The sequence below is a fragment of the Moschus berezovskii genome, chromosome 1 (assembly GCF_049115385.1).
Source record: "Moschus berezovskii isolate FMDL1 chromosome 1, NW_MosBer_1.0, whole genome shotgun sequence".
NCBI classification, from domain to species: Eukaryota; Metazoa; Chordata; class Mammalia; order Artiodactyla; family Moschidae; genus Moschus; species Moschus berezovskii.
The window spans coordinates 161,572,814-161,593,055 of record NC_142460.1 but is presented as its reverse complement, the minus strand read 5'-3'; the positions used below and the strand labels follow the sequence as shown (position 1 = coordinate 161,593,055).

General features: G+C 43.1%; 1 protein-coding gene across 1 annotated transcript in view; it reads right to left on the bottom strand.

Annotated features, from left to right (window-relative positions):
• The window catches only part of CPNE4 (copine 4), a 647,214-nt gene that overhangs the window by 215,128 nt on the left and 411,844 nt on the right, over positions 1-20,242 (bottom strand). The window contains exon 3 of the mRNA XM_055413723.2: positions 3,107-3,286. Coding sequence (XP_055269698.1) covers positions 3,107-3,286 — 180 coding nt within the window. The remainder of the gene's footprint in view (positions 1-3,106; positions 3,287-20,242) is intronic.

Below are 20,242 nucleotides of genomic sequence, written 5' to 3'. Positions count from 1 at the left end.
ACCTTAAGTGTTCAGGTCTACATATTTCTCATCTTGAGAGATTAAGATTATGTGAATGAACCCCTCAGTTTCTCTGTTCCTTCCTCTCTAGGCCATCTGGCCATTTCTGCATACCAAACCTGATGCTTTTCACTTAAGTAATGGGAAATCTCACCCCAAAGGGCTTAGACATGAGGACACCTTATTCCCTCCTGAGGAGGAGTCCACAAGAAGGTGGGTTCCGGGGATATTCTCCATCATATATTAAATAATGATCATTGTATATCTCTCTCGTGACTTTTGGAAAGAGTCGAGAGCGTGTAGTTCTTGATAGGTACAGTGCACTATATATAAGTGGGCAATGAATGAATGGTGGATTTGAGATGAAATTCTGTAATGTATAAATAAACTTAAGTAAACTTAAATACTAAATAAACTTAAAAGGTGTATAAAATGGCATTTTGCAGGTATAAAGGAACCATTTTAAGATTTTCACTTAGCAATGAACATCCAGCCTATGCATAAAAGTTACATGCTGTCCCAAGAAGTAAATGTAGATCCACTAAGTCATGTGAATAAAAGATCTTGTTTATCCAAAACTTTCACAATTTTGTCTGTGTGAATGATCCTCCAAATTACCTCTTTTGTAAGGCTTATCTTCCTATGTCCAACCAGTCCTTAACACTCTACCTCATGCCAGGCAGTGTACCAGGGGCCAGTGACACTCTCTTTGCCTTCAAACAGCTCACAACTAGTTGGGGATAAAGATGCAAAACAAATAATTACACAAAATAAATCACAGCCATTCTTAGGTAGAAGCACAGAAGAGGAAGCAAACATTGAAAGGATGGTTTCAAGCAGACAAGAGCTCAGAGAAGGCTTCCAGAAAGAAGTGACATTTCCACTGAAATTGGGAAGGGAGCATGAGTGTGAGCAGGGAAAGGAAGCACATTCTGAGCAGATGGGAACATTGCATACAGTCTCTGGATTCAGGAAGGAGTTTGGCATATGCTGCAGAGTATCTTTGTTTGGATTTCCCAAAAAACTGACTCTGAGACTGAAAGTCAAAGGAGGTGAAGGGAGCACCACAGTGGAGCAGAGAAGTGAGCTAGGAAGAGGAGTGCAGCTTTACAGTCCAGCTCTCACGCCCACACATGACCACTGGAAAAACCACAGTTTTGACTAGATGGACCTATATCGGCAAAGTAATGTCTCTGCTTTTTAATGTGCTGTCTAGGTTGGTCATAACTTTTCTTCCAAGGAGCAAGTGTCTTTTAATCTCAAGGCTGCAGTCACCATCTGCAGTGATATTCAGTTCAGTTCAGTTCAGTCACTCAGTCGTGTCTGACTCTTTGCGACCCCATGAATCACAGCACGCCAGGCCTCCCAGTCCATCACCAACTCCCGGAGTTCACTCAAACTCATGTCCATCGAGTCGGTGATGCCATCCAGCCATCTCATTCTCTGTCGTCCCCGTCTCCTCCCACACCCAATCCCTCCCAGCATCAGACTCTTTTCCAGTGAGTCAACTCATCGCATGAGGTGATATTGGAGCCCCTCAAAATAAAGTCTGTCACTGTTTCCATTGTTTCCCCCATCTATTTGCCATGAAATGATGGGACTGGATGCCATGATCTTAGTTTTCTGAATGTTGAGTGTTAAGCCAACTTAAACTCTTTCTTATTAATCCCTAAACAATATCCTTGGGGCTTCCCTGGTGGTTCAGATGTTAAAGCGTCAGCCTGCAATGCAGGAGACCTGGGTTCAATCCCTGGGTCGGGAAGATCCCCTGGAGAAGGAAATGGGTTGGAGAATCCCATGGATGGAGGAGCCTGGTGGGCTACAGTCCATGGGGTCGCAGAGTCAGACACGACTGGGCAACTTCACTTTCACTTTTCACTTTCAAACTATATCCTTGCCTCTACATGGGATTAATGCAGGTTTTGTGAGGCTTGAGGCTTATATAATTTGGAATCTTTCTTTGTGGAAAAAGTACAACACTACAAATAAAAACTTGATACAGAACTTTGGAAGGATCCACGTAAGTGAAGGTCTCTGAATTTTAAGCTGCACTAGTTTCCCAGTAAATCAGACTCTGACCTTTATTAAGGGTGGCTGGTCCTCTCACCCCTGAGCTCTGCATGGTTGCTCTGACCTCTATGCCTTGTTTACATTGCCTTTTTACCTGAAGACATCCCTCCTCCTTCTTCAACTCCTGGACCATATTTTTTTCAAAGTTTGGTTCCACAGTGCCTTTTGTCATTCTCCCCAGCAGAAAGCTCTTCCTTCCCTGCAGGCCCACAAGCATATGTAGAGCCCAGGATGAGTTGTCTCATGAGAGCTTAGAGAACATCATGAGTGGCTCTGTTTGAGGGGCACTCACTGAGCCTTCTCCAATTAGTCTTGAGCACAGGGACTATTTCCACTTAGATCCCACCTCAGCTCTTATTCAAGTTCTAGGTACAGCAGGAAGGAAGGGAAAAAGGAAAGGTGTTACAAAGGCAAAATCATGGGGTTTGGAGTAAGGCCCACTTGGGTGTAACTCTGCCCTTGTTAGTGTCGGGTATCTGGCAAGTGGATTACTTCTGAGTTTTAGTTTCTCTCTGACAAATGAATGTTTATTTCCCAATATTGCTGTGAGGATTAGGTAAAGTATTTATTCATTCACCGTGTATCTATTTAGCCTTCTCTTGGGCTGCTTTTGGCACCAGATGCTTGGGATAGCTGTGACTGAGCGATACTCCCTGTGTAATGGTTCCCTTACTTGAGTTGGGAGATGGAAGATTATGATGTATCAGGATAAGGCAATAGCAGACATACATCTGGAGCAGAGCAGATGCTTCATAAATAGTTGTTAAATAAATGACTGACAGAATGAAGGAATTCAGAAACAAAAACGATTAACTTTGCAAAATAAGTAATACCTGACATATCTGCACCATCATCCATATGAAAGTGTAACACTGAATATAATGGACATGGCAGTACATGTCACACAATGCTACATGTTAAAGGAAATAAAATCAACAGGAGAAAGAAAGCAAGGTCTGAACGAGGGGAGAGGGGAAAAAAGGAAGGAGAAAGGCCCTCAGAAGGCGAAAGGGGAGGAAGGGCATCATGGACCCACCTGGCCAAGCGTGCACTCCATGCTGCCCAGAAAGTCAGCCTCCTTCAGCCCATTGTGGGTGCTGCTGATGTCATGAACCTCAAACCGCAGGCGCTGCACTTCCTCGAAGTAAAAGTCCACTGTGAACAGTTTTGAATAGACTGGGTTGATGCAGGTGCGAATCACCTCTGTTCTGTCAACCTGCAGGACAGAGGAAGAGAAAGCCCATCAGGGATCAGGGCCTTGTATCGTTATCCTTCAGGAAGCTTCATTTTTATGGTGCTCTGTCTCCTTCCAAACTGTTAGTGCCCTCCACCAAGTCACCAGGGCGAGCAGTCTGGACATCTTCAAGGATACACCTTCTGAGAATAAGTCATGGTTCAAGGAGGAAAATCACAGAATAATCTGAGCTTTATGTCTAAGGGTTTTAGAGCACCTTGTATTGTTAAGTAATAAGGCAAGAAGATGGATTGATTATTAGGGGCCACCTGGAGTCTCAGGAAAAAGTCCGAGGGCATGTTTTGGCTCAGGAGGAAAAAAAATCTGCACTCAATTCCTGATGTCTTAGGGGTACAGTTGGGCAAATGACCTTGTAGATGTCCCTTTTAGCCAACCCTATTCTGTGTTAGTGTCATATGAATCCCTGTGGTCTCAAGTGTGTCTCTTATTGGGTTTACACATGTTGACTCAGTAGTTTCAGTCCGTCTGTCTCAGTCCCCTCATCAACCAGTGAGGGCTAGAGGATTAGGGCAGTGGTCCCCAATCTGTCATCAGGGACCAGTTTCCTGGAAGACAATTTTTCCACAGACGGGGGTAAGGGGGAGGGGGGTTGGGGATGATTCAGATACAATCCATTTATTGTGCATTCTACTTCTATTATTATTAGATTGTGATATATGGTGACATAAACATACAGCTCACTATAATGCAGAATCAGTGGGAGCCCTGAGCTGCTTTTCCTGCATCCCACCTAGGGGGATGTGAGCAATGGAGAGTGGCGGTAAGTATAGTTGAAGCTTTGCTCGCTTACCTGCCGTTTACCTCCTGCTGTGTGGCCCAGTTCTTTACATGCCATGGACTGGTACCAGCTCATGGCCTGGGGATTGGGGACCTCTATACTAGAGGCTGAAAAACCCCTAGTCTCTAATGCTCCAGGAGTGAAGACTTTCCCAGGCTTCTGAGATAATAACTCGTTTCTCCCTCACTCTCTGCCCTACTCTGTGCCCTAGGAGACTGACTGGCCTCTATGGATTCCTGGGCTCCCTGGACCTCTGGCATCAGAGGAGGGAGGAAGCCTTTGGAGGCGCTTGGCAGGAGAGCAGAAAGACTTGGGTGGTGTCCCAGCACCTCTCCACACGGTGTGCTAGCAACTCCGTTCCACAGAGGGAGCTGCCACCATGATCTGATGACATGGACCTGACCTTCAGATCAAGGGATGGTGATGACTTTCTACAGCTGCCACAGCATCCTGGGTTGACTCCCTTATCCCATGTCCATTCAAAGAGCTTCTGTGTGAAGAGTTCAGCCTTTTGAGGGAAACTCTGGGAATGCCAATAGGGTACTCTGCTCTCTGCTAGTACCCCAACCACTAAAGTTCATCTCTTCTACATCTGTCCCAAACAAGAATACCCTACACCACTTATATTCTGTGAAGCCTTAGAGGACCAAGTTACAGATAACCCAAGATCCTACAGTAGTTCTCAACTGGAGATATCCATCACTCACATTTCATAGGTCAATTGGAGCTTACATGTACTCTCAGATTTCAAACAGAAACATCATTTTGTGAATGAAAAATATTGCCTGCCATATCAGCAAACAAAGGATGTTGCAGCCACCAAGCCTTCACAATACAGTCACGCTGATGATGAGCCCTGAGGGAACTCAGGATGGAGAAAAACGGGCTGCCAGCTGCCAAGCCTTCAGCCACTGTAGCAGCCCCAAGGGGTATCCTGAGGGGACTCAGGATGGAGAGAAGCAGGATTCTGGCCCCCGTAGCTGAGGTGCATATCAAAGGAGTGGTTTCAGTGAGCCCCGACTGTTGTATCTTCCATGCATAGGGAAGTGCTAAATTTCATTAGCTTGAGATAGCTGTTTTTCTTTAATTAATAGTTATCTTTTGATGTTCCCACTACCTAGTCATTGTTGCAAAAACTCCTGTATATACTTGCTCCTCACCTTGCTTCTTGGGGGCAGTTTCTCAAAGTTATTTGAGATGCTATTTCTCAGGCTTGAAGTGCTCAGAATGTCCTCTGAATAAAACACAATTCTCAACTTTTATGTTGTGCAATTTTTTTTCAGTCAACAGTTTATTGGATACTTCCCAAGAGCCATTCATTAGCACCAACTGTGAAAAACACCTCCCCACTTTCATTACAGTACGAAGAGAGTTTCTCAATAAAATAAGGGAAGCCATTTTTGACCATATCATGCATGTACATGTTATCCAGCAAAGAAAAAATCTGATACACTCTTGATCTCAGGGTTTGATCCCTGGCCCCATCTCTTCCTATGCAGGGCCCTGTGTGAGATAGGGCTATACTGTAAGGAGTACTTTCTGCTATTTCTGGTGGGATGGATGATCCTGGCTGTGAGAAGAAGGAGAATATGGTTCTTTTATGTCCTTCTGCAAGAGACAGAAAACCAAACCTCAATCCACTGCCAGTTAGGATTTGACAATAAGTTACTGTTTAGACCAATGGTTATTTGACTCTTTTGATGAAGAGTCAGCTATTTGAGCTTAATTTATATTCTTTAAAATGTTCATTCTGGGAGGCAGGATTGTATATGTTATTGACTGATTATGTGGGTACAAGATTTATTATATTGGTATACTTTTTTTGTTGTTATTAAGAGATTATACTTTGAACAATAGTCAAGGCTATGGTTTTTCCAGTGGTCATGTATGGATGTGAGAGTTGGACTGTGAAGAAAGCTGATCGCCGAAGAATTGATGCTTTTGAACTGTGGTGTTGGAGAAGACTCTTGAGAGTCCCTTGGACTGCAAGGAGATCCAACCAGTCCATTCTAAGGGAGATCGATCCTGGGTGTTCATTGGAGGGACTGATGCTGAAGCTGAAACTGCAATACTTTGGCCACCTCATGCAACGAGTTGACTCACTGGAAAAGACTCTGATGCTGGGAAAGGTTGGGGGCGGGAGGAGAAGGGGACGACCGAGACTGAGATGGCTGGATGGCATCACCGACTCTGTGGACATGAGTTTGAGTGAACTCTGGGAGTTGGTGATGGACAGGGAGGCCTGGCGTGCTGTGATTCATGTGGTCGCGGAGAGTCGGACACGACTGAGCGACTGAACTGAACTGAACTGAACTGATAAGTTCATAGTGACCTGGAGGTATTTCATTCATTCCACTTAAAAGTAGTTTTCAGCCTCTCCTTTGGCGTTGGCTGCCCTTGTGCCTTGAGTTTTTCCTAATAAAACTGACTTGTAACCTAGCTGTAAAACTGGTCTTCCATTTCAAATGTTTGCTATGGCAAGACAGAATCAAGGAAATTACATACTCCTCCAACATAGATGGTGCCATTTCTCGGATTTAATCTGGCTGAAACAACCTTGGCTCAGCCCCTGTGAAGCAGAGGTCAAGCACAGCAGAAGCCCAACTTGGTGAAATCTCAAAAAGTGGAAGCTGAACACAAAGAAAACCCAGTGCAGTGGAAGTAACAAGAACCCCAGCAGGCTGGAAACTGGGACAGCAAAAACAAACTGGGCAGAAAGCTCACGCGGCTCAGTCCCAGATTCCAGAAGACCTTCAGTTAAGAAACCTTGGACCACTGGACAAAATCCATAGAGGGATTGTCAGAAGATGCTCTGACCAATCCTGAGGACATCTGGTACACTGATGGAAGCAGCTTTGTCTTAGATGGGAAAAGAAGAGTTGGATATGCAGTAGTCTCCAATTTCGAGATCACAGAGGCCAAAACTTTGCCACCAGATACTCCAGCCCAATTGGGTGAGCTCATAGCCCTGACTCGAGCTTTAGAGGTGGGAAAAGGAAAAAGAGTAGCCATTTACACTGAATCCTAATATGCCTTTCTGGTGCTATATGCACATGCTGCTATTTGGAAATAAAGAGACCACTTGACCACCCAAGGGTCCCCAATCAAAATTGGTGATCAGATCCTTAGGCTCTTGAAGGCAGTCCATCTGCCCGCTGAGGTTTCAGTCTCCCATTGTAAAGGACACCAAAAAGGGAGCATGGAAGTGGCATGAGGGAACCAAGCAGCCAATCAGGAAGCTAAAAGAGCAGCAGTACAGAACAATGACCTAATAGGGATTGCCACCTTAGTTCCACAGACTAATTTGCCAGAAACTCCTTCATATACTGAAGGTGATACTCTTAAAGCTAAGAGTGAGGGCTTTCAAGAAGATCATATGGGGTGGTTCCAAAAGGAGGGACTCCTTTTTCTGCGTGGGAAATTCCAGTGATAGTTGGTTAACTCCTTACAAGCCACCACTCATTTAGGGGAGAAGGCCTTTCAAAGATTACTAGAAAGGTCCTTTAGAGGAACAGGCCTTCAAATGATTATAAGGCAAGTGGTCTCCTCTTGTCCCACTTGCCAATTAAACAATCCCCAAGGATCTTGAGTTAGAACTGGACATGGAACAACAGACTGGTTCTAAATAGGAAAAGGAGTACGTCAAGGTTGTACATTGTCACCCTGCTTATTTAACTTATATGCAGAGTACATCTTGAGGAACGCTGGGCTGGAAGAAGCACAAACTGGAATCAAGATTGCTGGGAGAAATATCAATAACCTCAGATATGCAGATGACACCACCCTTATGGCAGAAAGTGAAGAGGAACTCAAAAGCCTCTTGATGAAAGTGAAAGAGAGTGAAAAGTTTGGCTTGAAGCTCAACATTCAGAAAACAAAGATCATGGCATCTGGTCCCATCACTTCATGGGAAATAGATGGGGAAACAGTGGAAACAGTGTCAGACTTTATTTTTGGGGGCTCCAAAATCACTGCAGATGCTGATTGCAGCCATGAAATTAAAAGATGCTTGCTCCTTGGAAGGAAAGTTATGACCAACCTGCTGCTGCTGCTGCTAAGTCACTTCAGTCGTGTCCGACTCTGTGTGACCCCATAGACAGAAGCCCTGGGATTCTCCAGGCAAGAACACTGGAGTGGGTTGCCATTTCCTTCTAGATAGCATATTAAAAAGCAGAGACATTACTTTGCCAACCAAGGTTCGTCTAGTCAAGGCTATGGTTTTTCCAGTGGTCATTTATGGATGTGAGAGTTGGACTGTGAAGAAAGCTGATCGCAGAAGAATTGATGCTTTTGAACTGTGGTGCTGGAGAAGACTCTTGAGAGTCCCTTGGACTGCAAGGAGATCCAGCCAGTCCATTCCAAAGGAGATCAATCCTGGGTGTTCACTGGAAGGACTGATGCTAAAGCTGAAACTCCAATACTTTGGCCACCTCATGCAACGAGTTGACTCAATGGAAAAGAGTCTGATGCTAGGAGGGATTGGGGGTGGGAGGAGACGGGGACAACAGAGAATGAGATGACTGGATGGCATCACCGACTAGATGGACATGAGTTTGAGTGAACTCTGGGAGTTGGTGATGGACAGGGAGGCCTAGCGTGCTGTGATTCATGGGTTCGCAAAGAGTCAGACATGACTGAGCGACCGAACTGAACTGAACTGAAGGATCTTGAAGACCCCATCTTGTCCAGCCTGTCCAATGGGGTGGGACTTACTCAGGAGAGGACTGGCAGATGGACTTCACCCAGATGTCAGTTTCTCAAGAGTATAAATGCCTATTAGTTATGACAGATACATTTACAGGATGGATTGAAGGCTTTCCCACCCAGACCGAGAAGGCTGAGGAGGTGGTAAAAAAGAAACAAAACTGCTCCATGAAATCATTCCTAGATTTGGTATGCACAGGTCATTACAAAGTGACAAGGGACACCATTTTCTTCTAAGGTCACCCAAGGGGTCTCTAAAGCATTGGGCATTACTTATTACCTCTATTGTGCCAGGAGGCCTCAGTCTTTAGGAAAAGTAGAAAGAGGCAACCAATTCTTAAAATCAGCGATAAAAAAGATAAACCAGGAGACCTCCCTGGGATAGAAGGAGGCTTTACCAATAGCTCCCCTCTGCACACATGTTGCCCCTAAGGAACAGGTTGGTCTTAGTCCTTATGAGATGGTATATAGGAGACCTTTTGTCTATGTCTATGACCTCTCCCTATATCCAGAGGCTCAGACCCTCCAGTCTTATGCTATGGCCATTGGGCAACTCCAACAAGACATACGCTTGCAGGGTATCAACCAGGACCCAAAAGATTCTAAAGAGCTACCACTATAGGCACCAAAGACTCAAGTCCTAATTAAAGTCTGGAAAGATGGGTTCCCAAAGGCTCAACTCCAGCCCACATGGACGTGCCCCTACCTGTAATACTTTCTACCCCCACAGTAGTCAAGGTACCAGGACACAACTCCTGGATTCACTACTCATCACTCAAGCTGTGGAAGAAAACAGAAGAGGACACTCAATACACCTGTGAGTCCCTGGGAGATCTCAGATACCTATTCAGAACTACAAATGAGTGCCATTCTAATGAAGACTCCCAAAATTAAGTTTCTGGAGATCAGATCTCTCAGGATAGCTCTAGAGAGCCAACACAGCCTTGCAGAGGTGGTACTCCAAAATAGACAGGAGATAGATCTCCTGATCCATGAAAATGGAGGGACTTGAACCACCTTGAATAAGACGTGCTGTTTCTGGGTAAATACCTCCAGCAGGTGTTGGAGAAGACTCTTGAGAGTCCCTCGTACTGCCAGGAGATCCAACCAGTCCATTCTAAGGGAGATCGATCCTGGGTGTTCATTGGAAGGACTGATGCTGAGGCTGAAACTGCAATACTTTGGCCACCTCATGCGACGAGTTGACTCACTGGAAAAGACTCTGATGCTGGGAAAGGTTGGGGGCGGGAGGAGAAGGGGACGACCGAGAGGGAGATGGCTGGATGGCATCACCGACTCTGTGGACATGAGTTTGAGTGAACTCCGGGAGTTGGTGATGGACAGGGAGGCCTGGCGTGCTGTGATTCACAGGGTCGCAGAGAGTCGGACACGACTGAGTGACTGAACTGAACTGAACTGAACCTCCAGCTCAGTTGAAGAAAGTCTCAGAGACCTCAAGAAAAACATTCAGATTCTACAGGATCTCAAAGAATGAGCTGTAAAGTTCTTGGGGTGGCTACAACCTCTCTTTGGGGGATCTTTCTCTTGGCAAGGGGGAATTTGGAGTTGGCTAATGCCCCTACTAATCCCTGTTATCACCACATTGTTGCTGCTTATGATTGATCCATGTACTATCAATTGTCTAACCCATTTTGTCTCTGTCCAGGTCAACAATCTACAACATGCAGTGCCAGTTCAACAAGGGTATATGAAACTACATTTGACCACAGAAAATATCACTCACCCTTAGATGAGCATCGCTATAAGGACTCTGAGGCTTGAGATTAGCAAGAGGGAGAGGCCCAATGCCCCTCGCTGTCCCAACTCAGCAGGAAGTAGCCAGAGAGACCGCCACACTCCTTTGCCAAAGAATTGGGCCTCCCATCTCTTGAGGGGGGAATGTTAGGTAGTTAGAATAGGAAAAAGGAATCCAAAATGGCATGGGCTAAAAGACAAAGAAACAAAAAAGTCCGCAAAAGTGGAATAAAAGGAAATCCGTGGACAGGAGTGAGAACTTCAGGTGAAACAAACACTCCCCCTTCTTGGCTAGCCCAATTTGCATAGGGCAAGCTCAGCGGGGAGGAGAGAAATGTATAAAAGGAAGAAGCCTAGAAGGATTGGGGCCTCTCCTTTGGGGTCGGCCCACTATCACTCCTCATGGACGTACTATCCTTTGTTTTTTCCTAATAAAACTGAGCTGTAACAAACAAACAAAAAAAAGTAGTTTTCCCTTAATTTGCCAACAGAACAGAAATAGTATTTATATTGCCTTACCTTTGGGGGATAAAAAAACAGATTATCTGGCAACCTGGGGCTGGATTTGTACATGGAAACAAATTGGGGGCTGCCCCATTCAGATGGGCATTCTTTCTTCATTTTCCAAGCTCTTAATATTCAGTGAATTCTCCCATCTGACTCCTAGAGGCATTGTTGCAACATTTGGTCAAAATTCATAGAATCATGAACCATGTGATAAGAGATTTAACTGCATTCATGTAGTGCCTTTTGATAGAGGGTTTTGAAAAAATCTCCTAGAAGTAACTTATAGGTGGATTCTCAAGATACAGAAAAGATTCTTTTCTTGTGGCTGAAGGAATAGAGTCCTGGACAGGTTTAGATTATAAGAGATAGGAGATGGAAACTCAGGTCTTTATTTCTCTGCTTTAACCACCCAAAAGGGCACAAATGGCTGATGTGCATCAGTCCTGCTGGTTTTCTTCTTACTTCTTGACTTTCAAATGCTGATCCCACACAAACAGCACGCCACACCTCAGATGGACCATCCGAGGCAATACTGAATGACTTCATTTTGTGAGGGAAAGGACTGATTTGGAAAGAAGTTAAGTAACACACATTTGCATTACCAACATAGATAATTACAAGGATAATCTCAGGACAAGAGAGACTCCTGAGTATGGATGCTCAGGACTAGAAGGAGAATGGTGATGGGGAAATGCTTGTAACACTTGCTGATGTTTCAAAACATTTGGCATTCCTAGTCTTTATAGGAGATACATTATTTTTCTGGAGACTGAAGTCAGGTTTAACCTGAGCAACAGAGCCTAGGATGGCTGTTGTTTCTCACTGAGAGGCCTCAAGGTCAAGGCAGTTGTTTCCAAAGGACCGCCATTTGCCTGGTGCTGCCAGTTGCATCAGAATCATTGGGGCAGGTTTCATTACACTCGATTTATGATCCCTACACTTGGGGTTCTGATTCAATAAGAGTAGGGGAGTCAAGGAATGTGTATTTTAAAGGTGTCCTAGGCAATCTGAACATGAGAATATCAGAGTAAAAGAACTGAAGAGATGGAGGGTCTAGCTCTTGCTCTTATGTGGGGTTTTGTTTGTGCTTTTTTTTTTTTGTCAAGGTTTTAAAAATTTTGCTCTCTTTCTGTTACCGACTCTGCAAAACTGTCAACACTTCTCTCTGCTTCTCTCCTCTGCAGTTGTAATGACTGATATCCTAGTGTTGCTTATGGTTTGCAGAACATATTCACACCCATTTTTGTTTGATTCTTAGAACAATCGTATGCTATAGATTTATATTATTTTATATAAGAGTTAAATCAAGGTCAGACATCAGGACAAAGTACTGGATGACAGAATGGGCAGTGAGCTCAGGCCTTTTGACCACAAAGTCTGGATTATTTTCTTAATTCATCTTTATTCATAAGCATCCCTAGAAGGAAAGAAAAAAATGTAGCTGTGTTATGATATCATTGAATATTGCTTTTGATGAGATACTCTTTTAAAGACTTTCATCTAAAACATTTTTCAGTATACCAGTAAAGTTTATGATAGTTAATGCTTATGGAAGGCCTGGTGTGTCACAGGCACTTACTTTTTAAAAATGCATTATTGAGGTATAATTTACATAAAATAAACGACATCTATTTAAAGTATGCAATTCAGTAAGGTTTGATATGTGAAACCTTCCCCACAAGCAAGTGAAGGCACCCATGACCCCCTATAGTGTCTTCATGTCCCTTTAAAACCTTCCTCTCACCCCTCCCTGCCTTTGTACCAATCTGTTCTCTGTTACCATAATCAGTTTGTATCCTCTATGACGGCCTATAAATTAATTGCACATTGTGTAGTCTTTTTGTCTTTATTCTCTCATTCAGTGTAATTATTTTGAAATTTATTCATTGTGCATCAGTGGTTCATTTTTTTTATTTCTGAGTAATATTTCATTGATGAACTGTTTCCAGTTTGGCTGTTACACATAAAACTTCCATGAATATTCATGTACAAACATTTGTATGGACTTTATAGTTTTTCTCTCTAGGAGTGAACTAGGTATATGTTTAACTTCTAAAATTCTAACTGGTGTGTAGTGGTATTACATTGCGGTTTTAATTTGTGTTTTCCTAATAACTCATGAGGGTTTTAATAGCATCTTTTCAAGGGCTTATGTGCCATCTGTCTCTTTTGGTTAAGTATATGTTCAAATCTTCTGACTCTCTTGTCATCCTTATGACAACATTGTGATGTAGGTACTATTATCATCCCCTTTCCTGAGAGGTAGAGAGACCCCCATACTTTTCCCAATTTCATACAGCTTGTGAGAGGTAGGATTTTTGATCTTTATGCTAAATAGTCATGCAAATTTGAATCTTTTTCACCTAAATCCTCTTGTACAAAAACAACAGACATGGATATGGAACTAATGGGGAAAGTCAGTGAATGAGGCTGTAGTTGTGTCTCTAGTTTGTCTGCTGGCATATTGGAGATACAATGGGAGCCCCATACACCGTCCAGGGAATTGTGTATGGGACAAGCTCAGTCTGTCGTCAAAAATAATTCAACACAGATAATGGCCATTTGCTCCCTGAGGCCCCCAAGGGCTGGGAGGTGAGGGGACTGAGAGGTGAGCACTAAACAGTGTGATTCTATTAATGGGGAAAAACTAAATCCAGGAGCCAAAACTGATGTATCACTGAACGGTCTAAGGTTTCCTAGAGAAGTACAAGTCTTTATCCCAAGGATAACAGGGCTGGAGAAGAGTGATATCATGTGCCAGAGAGAGACATAACCTACCCCTAGGGCAGGCTTATAATTAGATATTATTTAAAACTTATATTCCTTAAATATTTTCTCAATATTTATTTAGTGAGGGTGAGGAGAAACTAACTTTCTCTGAATAAAGAAAGGATAATGTTAGGATCAAAAATAAAGGATTGATTGCAGACAATTTCTCAAACCATGGAACTTCCAAAGGGACACATTAAACCACATAGAATTTAGATATTAAGATAAGTCACCGAGTCACAGGAATTAGTATTATTCAGCTTCAGATGCTTTCAAGTGCTGGCTGTGGGGTTGGTGGGCTTGCTGTACAGCTGCAGGAAACAAGTCACTGGTCTTGAAAATCACTCAACAGGGGGAGATAGGTTGGTGCTGGTGAGACATGGCTTTTATTTTCATTGTAGTGGGTTTTCTACTTGAACAGGACTAACACTCTTTAACACTTTGCTGGTTATGTAAGAAGTCACACGTGGGAACCTGAGCTTCCTGACGCCATTTTTGCGCTATGTCTTTATGCTTGCATCATTCTGGTGGCGTGCCACATGGATGGTTCCTGCTCACTAGGAATGAAAATATGCCTGAGTATTTGTCAACCTTTGCTTCTCCTTCACTTATAATATCCTGGGCTAAAGCTGACCTTACACCTGGAATATGTGGTCCTCAGTGGGGGCAATACTCACTTTTCTAGGGAGGACGTGGAAATGCATAGAGGTGTCTGGGGTTTTCACAATGATGGGGTGACATCACTGGATGCCAAATATCCTACAATGTGGAGGTTAGTTCTAGTCAACCCAGAACTAAACACTCTCCAAAGCTAGTGGTGTCTTCTATTTGTCCAACCCACTTTCAACCCCAACTAAACAAATAAAGAAACTTATCCAAGGGTGTTTGGGCCTCAGAATCAAGCATATGATGGGACTTAACCAGGCAAGAGAGGAATAAAGATATATAATTATAAAATAATTATAACTTTATAATATAAATTATATTTTATGTATATATAATTATTTTATTTTATTATAAAATTATAAATTATATTATTTATAATTATATATAGATAATAATAATTATATATTTATTATTTAACCAACAAGTCTATTAAACCATCATTCTTATTTTGCAGGTGACAAAACAAAACTGAATCAGAAAAGCATTGGTAAAGGAAAGGATCACACTCAGTCTGTCCAACTAAAAAAATATATGCTCTTTCTTAAGATTTATTATGGGTTGAATTATGTCCCTCACAGTTCTTATGTTGAGTACATCAGAATGTGATCATATTTGAAGATACAGTTGTTACTGAAGTTAGAAGTTAGGATTAAGTCATACTAGAATAGGGAGGAGGAGAAGGTAATGGCAAGCCACTCCAGTACTCTTGCCTGGAAAATCCCATGGATGGAGGAGCCTGGTAGGCTGCAGTCCATGGGGTTGCTAAGAGTCGGACACGACTGAGCGACTTCACTTTCACACATTCAGTTCAGTTCAGTTCAGTTCAGTCGCTCAGGCGTGTCTGACTCTCCGCGACCCCATGAATCACAGCACGCCAGGCCTCCCTGTCCATCACCAACTCCCGGAGTACACTCAAACTCATGTCCACAGAGTCGGTGATGCCATCCAGCCATCTCTTTTTTCGTCATCCCCTTCTCCTCCCGCCCCCAACCTTTCCCAGCATCAGAGTCTTTTCCAGAGAGTCAACTCGTCGCATGAGGTGGCCAGAGTATTGGAGTTTCAGCTTTAGCATCAGTCCCTCCAATGAACATCCAGGACTGATCTCCTTTAGAATGGACTGGTTGGATCTCCTTGCAGTATAAGGGACTCTCGAGAGTCTTCTCCAACACCACAGTTCAAAAGCATCGATTCTTCGGCGATCAGCTTTCTTCACAGTTCAACTCTCACATCCATACATGACCACGGGAAAAACCATTGCCTTGACTAGACGGACCTTGGTTGGCAAAGTAATGTCTCTGCTTAATTTCACACATTGGAGAAGGAAATGGCAACCCACTCCAGTGTTCTTGCCTGGAGAATCCCAGGGATGGGGGAGCCTGGTGGGCTTCCGTCTATGGGGTCACACAGAGTCGAACACGACTGAAGTGACTTAGCAGCAGCAGCAGTAGCAGCAGAATAGGGAGGAGCCCTGATCTTATATGACTGGTGTCCTACACATAGGCATATTCAGATATACAGATATGAATACAGGGAGATGCCATTTGGACATGAAGGAAGAGATTGGAGTGATGCACTTACAACCCATGAAACACCAATGATGGCCAGCAAACCACCAGAAGTCAGAAGGGACATGTAGAGTAGATTTTTCCTAATGCCCTCAAAAGGATCAAAACCTAGTTATTCCTTGATCTTGGACTTCTAGCCTCCAGAACTGTAAGACAACAAGTTTCTGTCTTCTAAGCCACCCAGTCTATGGTAGTTTCTTACAGCAGTCCTATTAAAATAGATGTCATTCTACCTATCTCAAGAAATGTAAATTGATATAGCAACTGTGGAGAACAGTATGGAGAGCCTTTAAAAAGTTACCATAGAACAACCATATGATCCAGAAAACCATAATTCAAAAGGATACAAGTACTCCAGTGTTCACTGCAGTACCATTTACAATAGCCAGGGCATGTATATTTACAATATTATAATACCAGAACATGGCCATGCATCTCGTGCCTTGAGAACCCCATGAAGAGTATGAAAAGGCAAAAAGATATGATACTAGAAGATGTCATGTTGCTGTGACCCCTAGGTCAGTAGGTGTCCAGTATGCTATGGGGAAGAGGGCATAGATAGCTCCAGGAAGAATGAAGAGGCTGGGCGAAAGCAGAAACAATGCTCAGTGGTGGATGTTTCTGGTGGTGAAAGTATAATCTGATGTTGTAAAGAATAATACCGCATAGGCACCTCAAGTGCTTGGTCCATGAATCAAGGTAAATTGGATGTGATCAAGGAGGAGATGGTAAGATCGAACATCAACATCTTAGGAATCAATGAACTAAAATGGATGGGAATGGTGAGTTTAACTCACATGACCATCGTATCTAATACTGTGGCCAAAAAGCCATAGAAGAAATGAAGCAGCCTTCATAGTCAATAAGGGAGTTTACAATGCAGTACCTGGGTGCAGTCTCAAAAATGACAGTAATCTTAGTTCATTTCCAAGGCAAACCATTCAACATCCCATAATCCAAGTCTATGCCCCAACCATTAATGCCAGAGAAGCTGAGGTTGAATGGTTCTATGATGACCTACAACACCTTCTAGAACTAACACCAAGAAAAGATGTTTTTCATCATAGAGGATTGGAATGCAAAAGTAGGAAGTCAATAGATACCTGGAGTAACAGGCAGGTATGGCCTTGGAGTCCAAAATGAAGCAGGGCAAAGGCTAACAGAGTTTTGTCAAGAGAATGCACTGGTCACAGCAAATGCCCTCTTCCATGTGATGTCTACACATGGACATCACCAGATGGTCAATACCGAAATCAGATTGATTATATTCTTTGCGGGAAAAGATGGAGAAGCTCTGTACAGTCAGCAAAAACAAGATCTGGAATAGCTGTGGCTCAGATCATGAGCTCCTTATTGCAAAATCCAGGATTAAATTGAAGAAAGGAGGGAAAACCACTAGGCCATTCTGTTCCGTTCCGTTCCGTCGCTCAGTCATGTCCGACTCTATGCGACCCCATGGACTGTAGCCTACCAGGCTTCTCTGTCCATGGGATTCTCCAGGCAAGAATGCTGGAGTGGGTTACCGTTTCCCTCTCCAGGGGATCTTCCCGACCCAGGGATCGAACCCGGGTCTCCCGCATTGGAGGCAGACGCTTTAACCTCTGAGCCACCAGGGAAGCATTTTGGTATGACTTAAATCAAATGCCTCAAGATTATACAGTGGAGATGAGGAATATATTCAAGGGATTAGATCTTGTAGACAGAGTCACTAAAGAACTACAGATGGAATATTGTACAGGAGGCAGGGACCAAAACTAACACAAAGAAAAAGAAATTCAAGAAGGCAAAGTGTCTTAGGAGGCCTTACAAATAAGATGAGAAAAGGAAAGAAGTGAAAGGCACAGGAGAAAAGGGAAGATATACCCATCTGAATGCAGAGTTCCAAAGAAGAGTGAGATAAGAATGCCTTCTTAGGTGAACAATGCAAAGAAATAGAGGAAAACAATAGAGTGGTAAAGACTAGAGATCTCTTCAAGGAAACTGGAGATACCACGGGAACGTTTCATGCAAGAATAAATATGATAAAGAAGAGAAATGGCAAGGACCTAAGAGAAGCAGAAGATATTATGAAGAGGTGGCAAGAATACACAGAAGAACTGTATAAAAAAGATCTTAATGACCCAGATAATCATGATAGTGTGGTCACTCACCTAGAGCCAGATATCCTGCAGTGTGAAGTCAAGTAGGCCTCAGGAAGCATTGCTGTGAACAAAGCTAGTGGAGGTGATGACATTCCATCTGAGCTATTTAAAATCCTAAAAAATGATACTGTTAAAGTGTTGTACTCAATATGCCAGCAAATTTGGAAAACTTGTCAGTGGCCACAGGACTGGAAAAGGTCAGTTTTCATTTCAATCCCAAAGAAGGGAAATGCCAAAGAATGTTCAAACTACCATACAGTTGTACTCATTTCACATGCTAGCAAAGTAACGCTCAAAAAAATACTTCAAGCTAGATTTCACCAGTATGTGAAACGAGAAATTCCAGATGTACAAGTTGGATTTAGAAAAGGCCGGTGAACAAGGGATCAAATTGCCAATATCCTTTGGATCATAGAGAAAGTATGGGAATTCCAGAAATATATCTACTCCTGCTTTACTGACTGTGCTAAAGCCTTTGACTGTGTGGATCACAACCAACTGTGGAAAATTCTTAGAGGTGGGAATCCCATGCCACCTTACCTGTCTTCTGAGAAACCTGTATGCAGGTCAAGAAATAACAACTAGAACTGGACATGGAACAATGGGCTTGGTCAAAATTGGGAAAGGAATACTTCAAGGCTATATAACCTGTCATCGTGCTTATTTAACATATGCAGAGTACATTGTGTGAAGGCCAAACTGGATGAATCACAAGCTGGAATCAAGATTGCCAGGAGAAATATCAACCTCAGATATGCAGATGATACCACTAATGGCAGAAAACTAAGAGGAACTAAAGAACCTTTTGATGAGGGTGAAGGAGGATATTGAAAAAGTTGGCTTAAAATTCAACATTAAAAAAAATTAAAATCATGGCAACTGGTCCCAACACTTCATCACAAATAGAAGGAGAAAAAGTGGAACAGTGGCAGACTTTATTTTCTTGGGCTCCAAACTCACCGTGGATAGTGACTGTAGCCATGAAATTAAAAGACAGTTGCTCCTTGGAAGGAGAGCAATGACAAATCTAGAAAGCATATTAAAAAGCAGTGACATCATTTGGCTGAAAAAGTTCTTTATAGTCAAAGCTATGGTTTTTCCAGTAGTCATGAACAGATATGAGAGCTGGACGATAAAGAAGCTGAGTGCCAAAGAATTGATGCTTTTGAGCTGTGGTATTGGAGAAGACTCTTGTGAATCCCTTGGACAGTAAGGAGATCAAACCAGTCAACCCTAAAGGAAATCAACCCTGAATTATCATCATAAGGACTGATGCTGAAGCTGAGCGCCAATACTTTGGCCACCTGATGTGAAGAGCCAACTCACTGGAAAAGATCCTGGTGCTAGGAAATATTGAGGGCAGGAAAAGAAGGGGGTGACAGAGGATAAGATGCTTGGATGGCATTAATGATTCACTGGACTTGAGTTAGAGAAAACTACAGGAGATAGTGAAGAACAGAAAAGCCTGGCATGGTGCAGTCCCTACAGTCACAAAGAGCTGGACACAACTTAGGGACTGAACACAATCTAGAGAATGGAAACAATCTAAATGTCCAATAAAAGATGAATGGATAAAGATGATGTGGTACTTATATACAGGATTCCAAGATGGTGCTAATGGTAAAGAACCCACCTGCCAATGCAGGAGATATAAGAGATGTGGGCCCAGTCTCTGGGTTGGGAAGATCCCCTGGAGGAGAGCATGGCAACCCACTCCAGTATTGTTTCCTGGAGAATCCCATGGATAGAGGACCCTCACGAGCCACAGTCCATAGGGTCACAAAGAGTCAGACACGACTGAAGCGACTTAGCATGCATGCACCCGGTACATATATACCATGGAATATTAGTCACTAAAAGGAATGACATTGAATCATTTGGAGTGATGTGAAAGAACATAGAGTCTGTTGTACAGACTGAAGTAAGTCAGAAAGAGAAAAACAAATATATATTAACACACATATATGGAATCTCTATAACTGGTACAGATAAACCTATTTGCAGAGCAGGGATAGAGATACAGACATAGAGA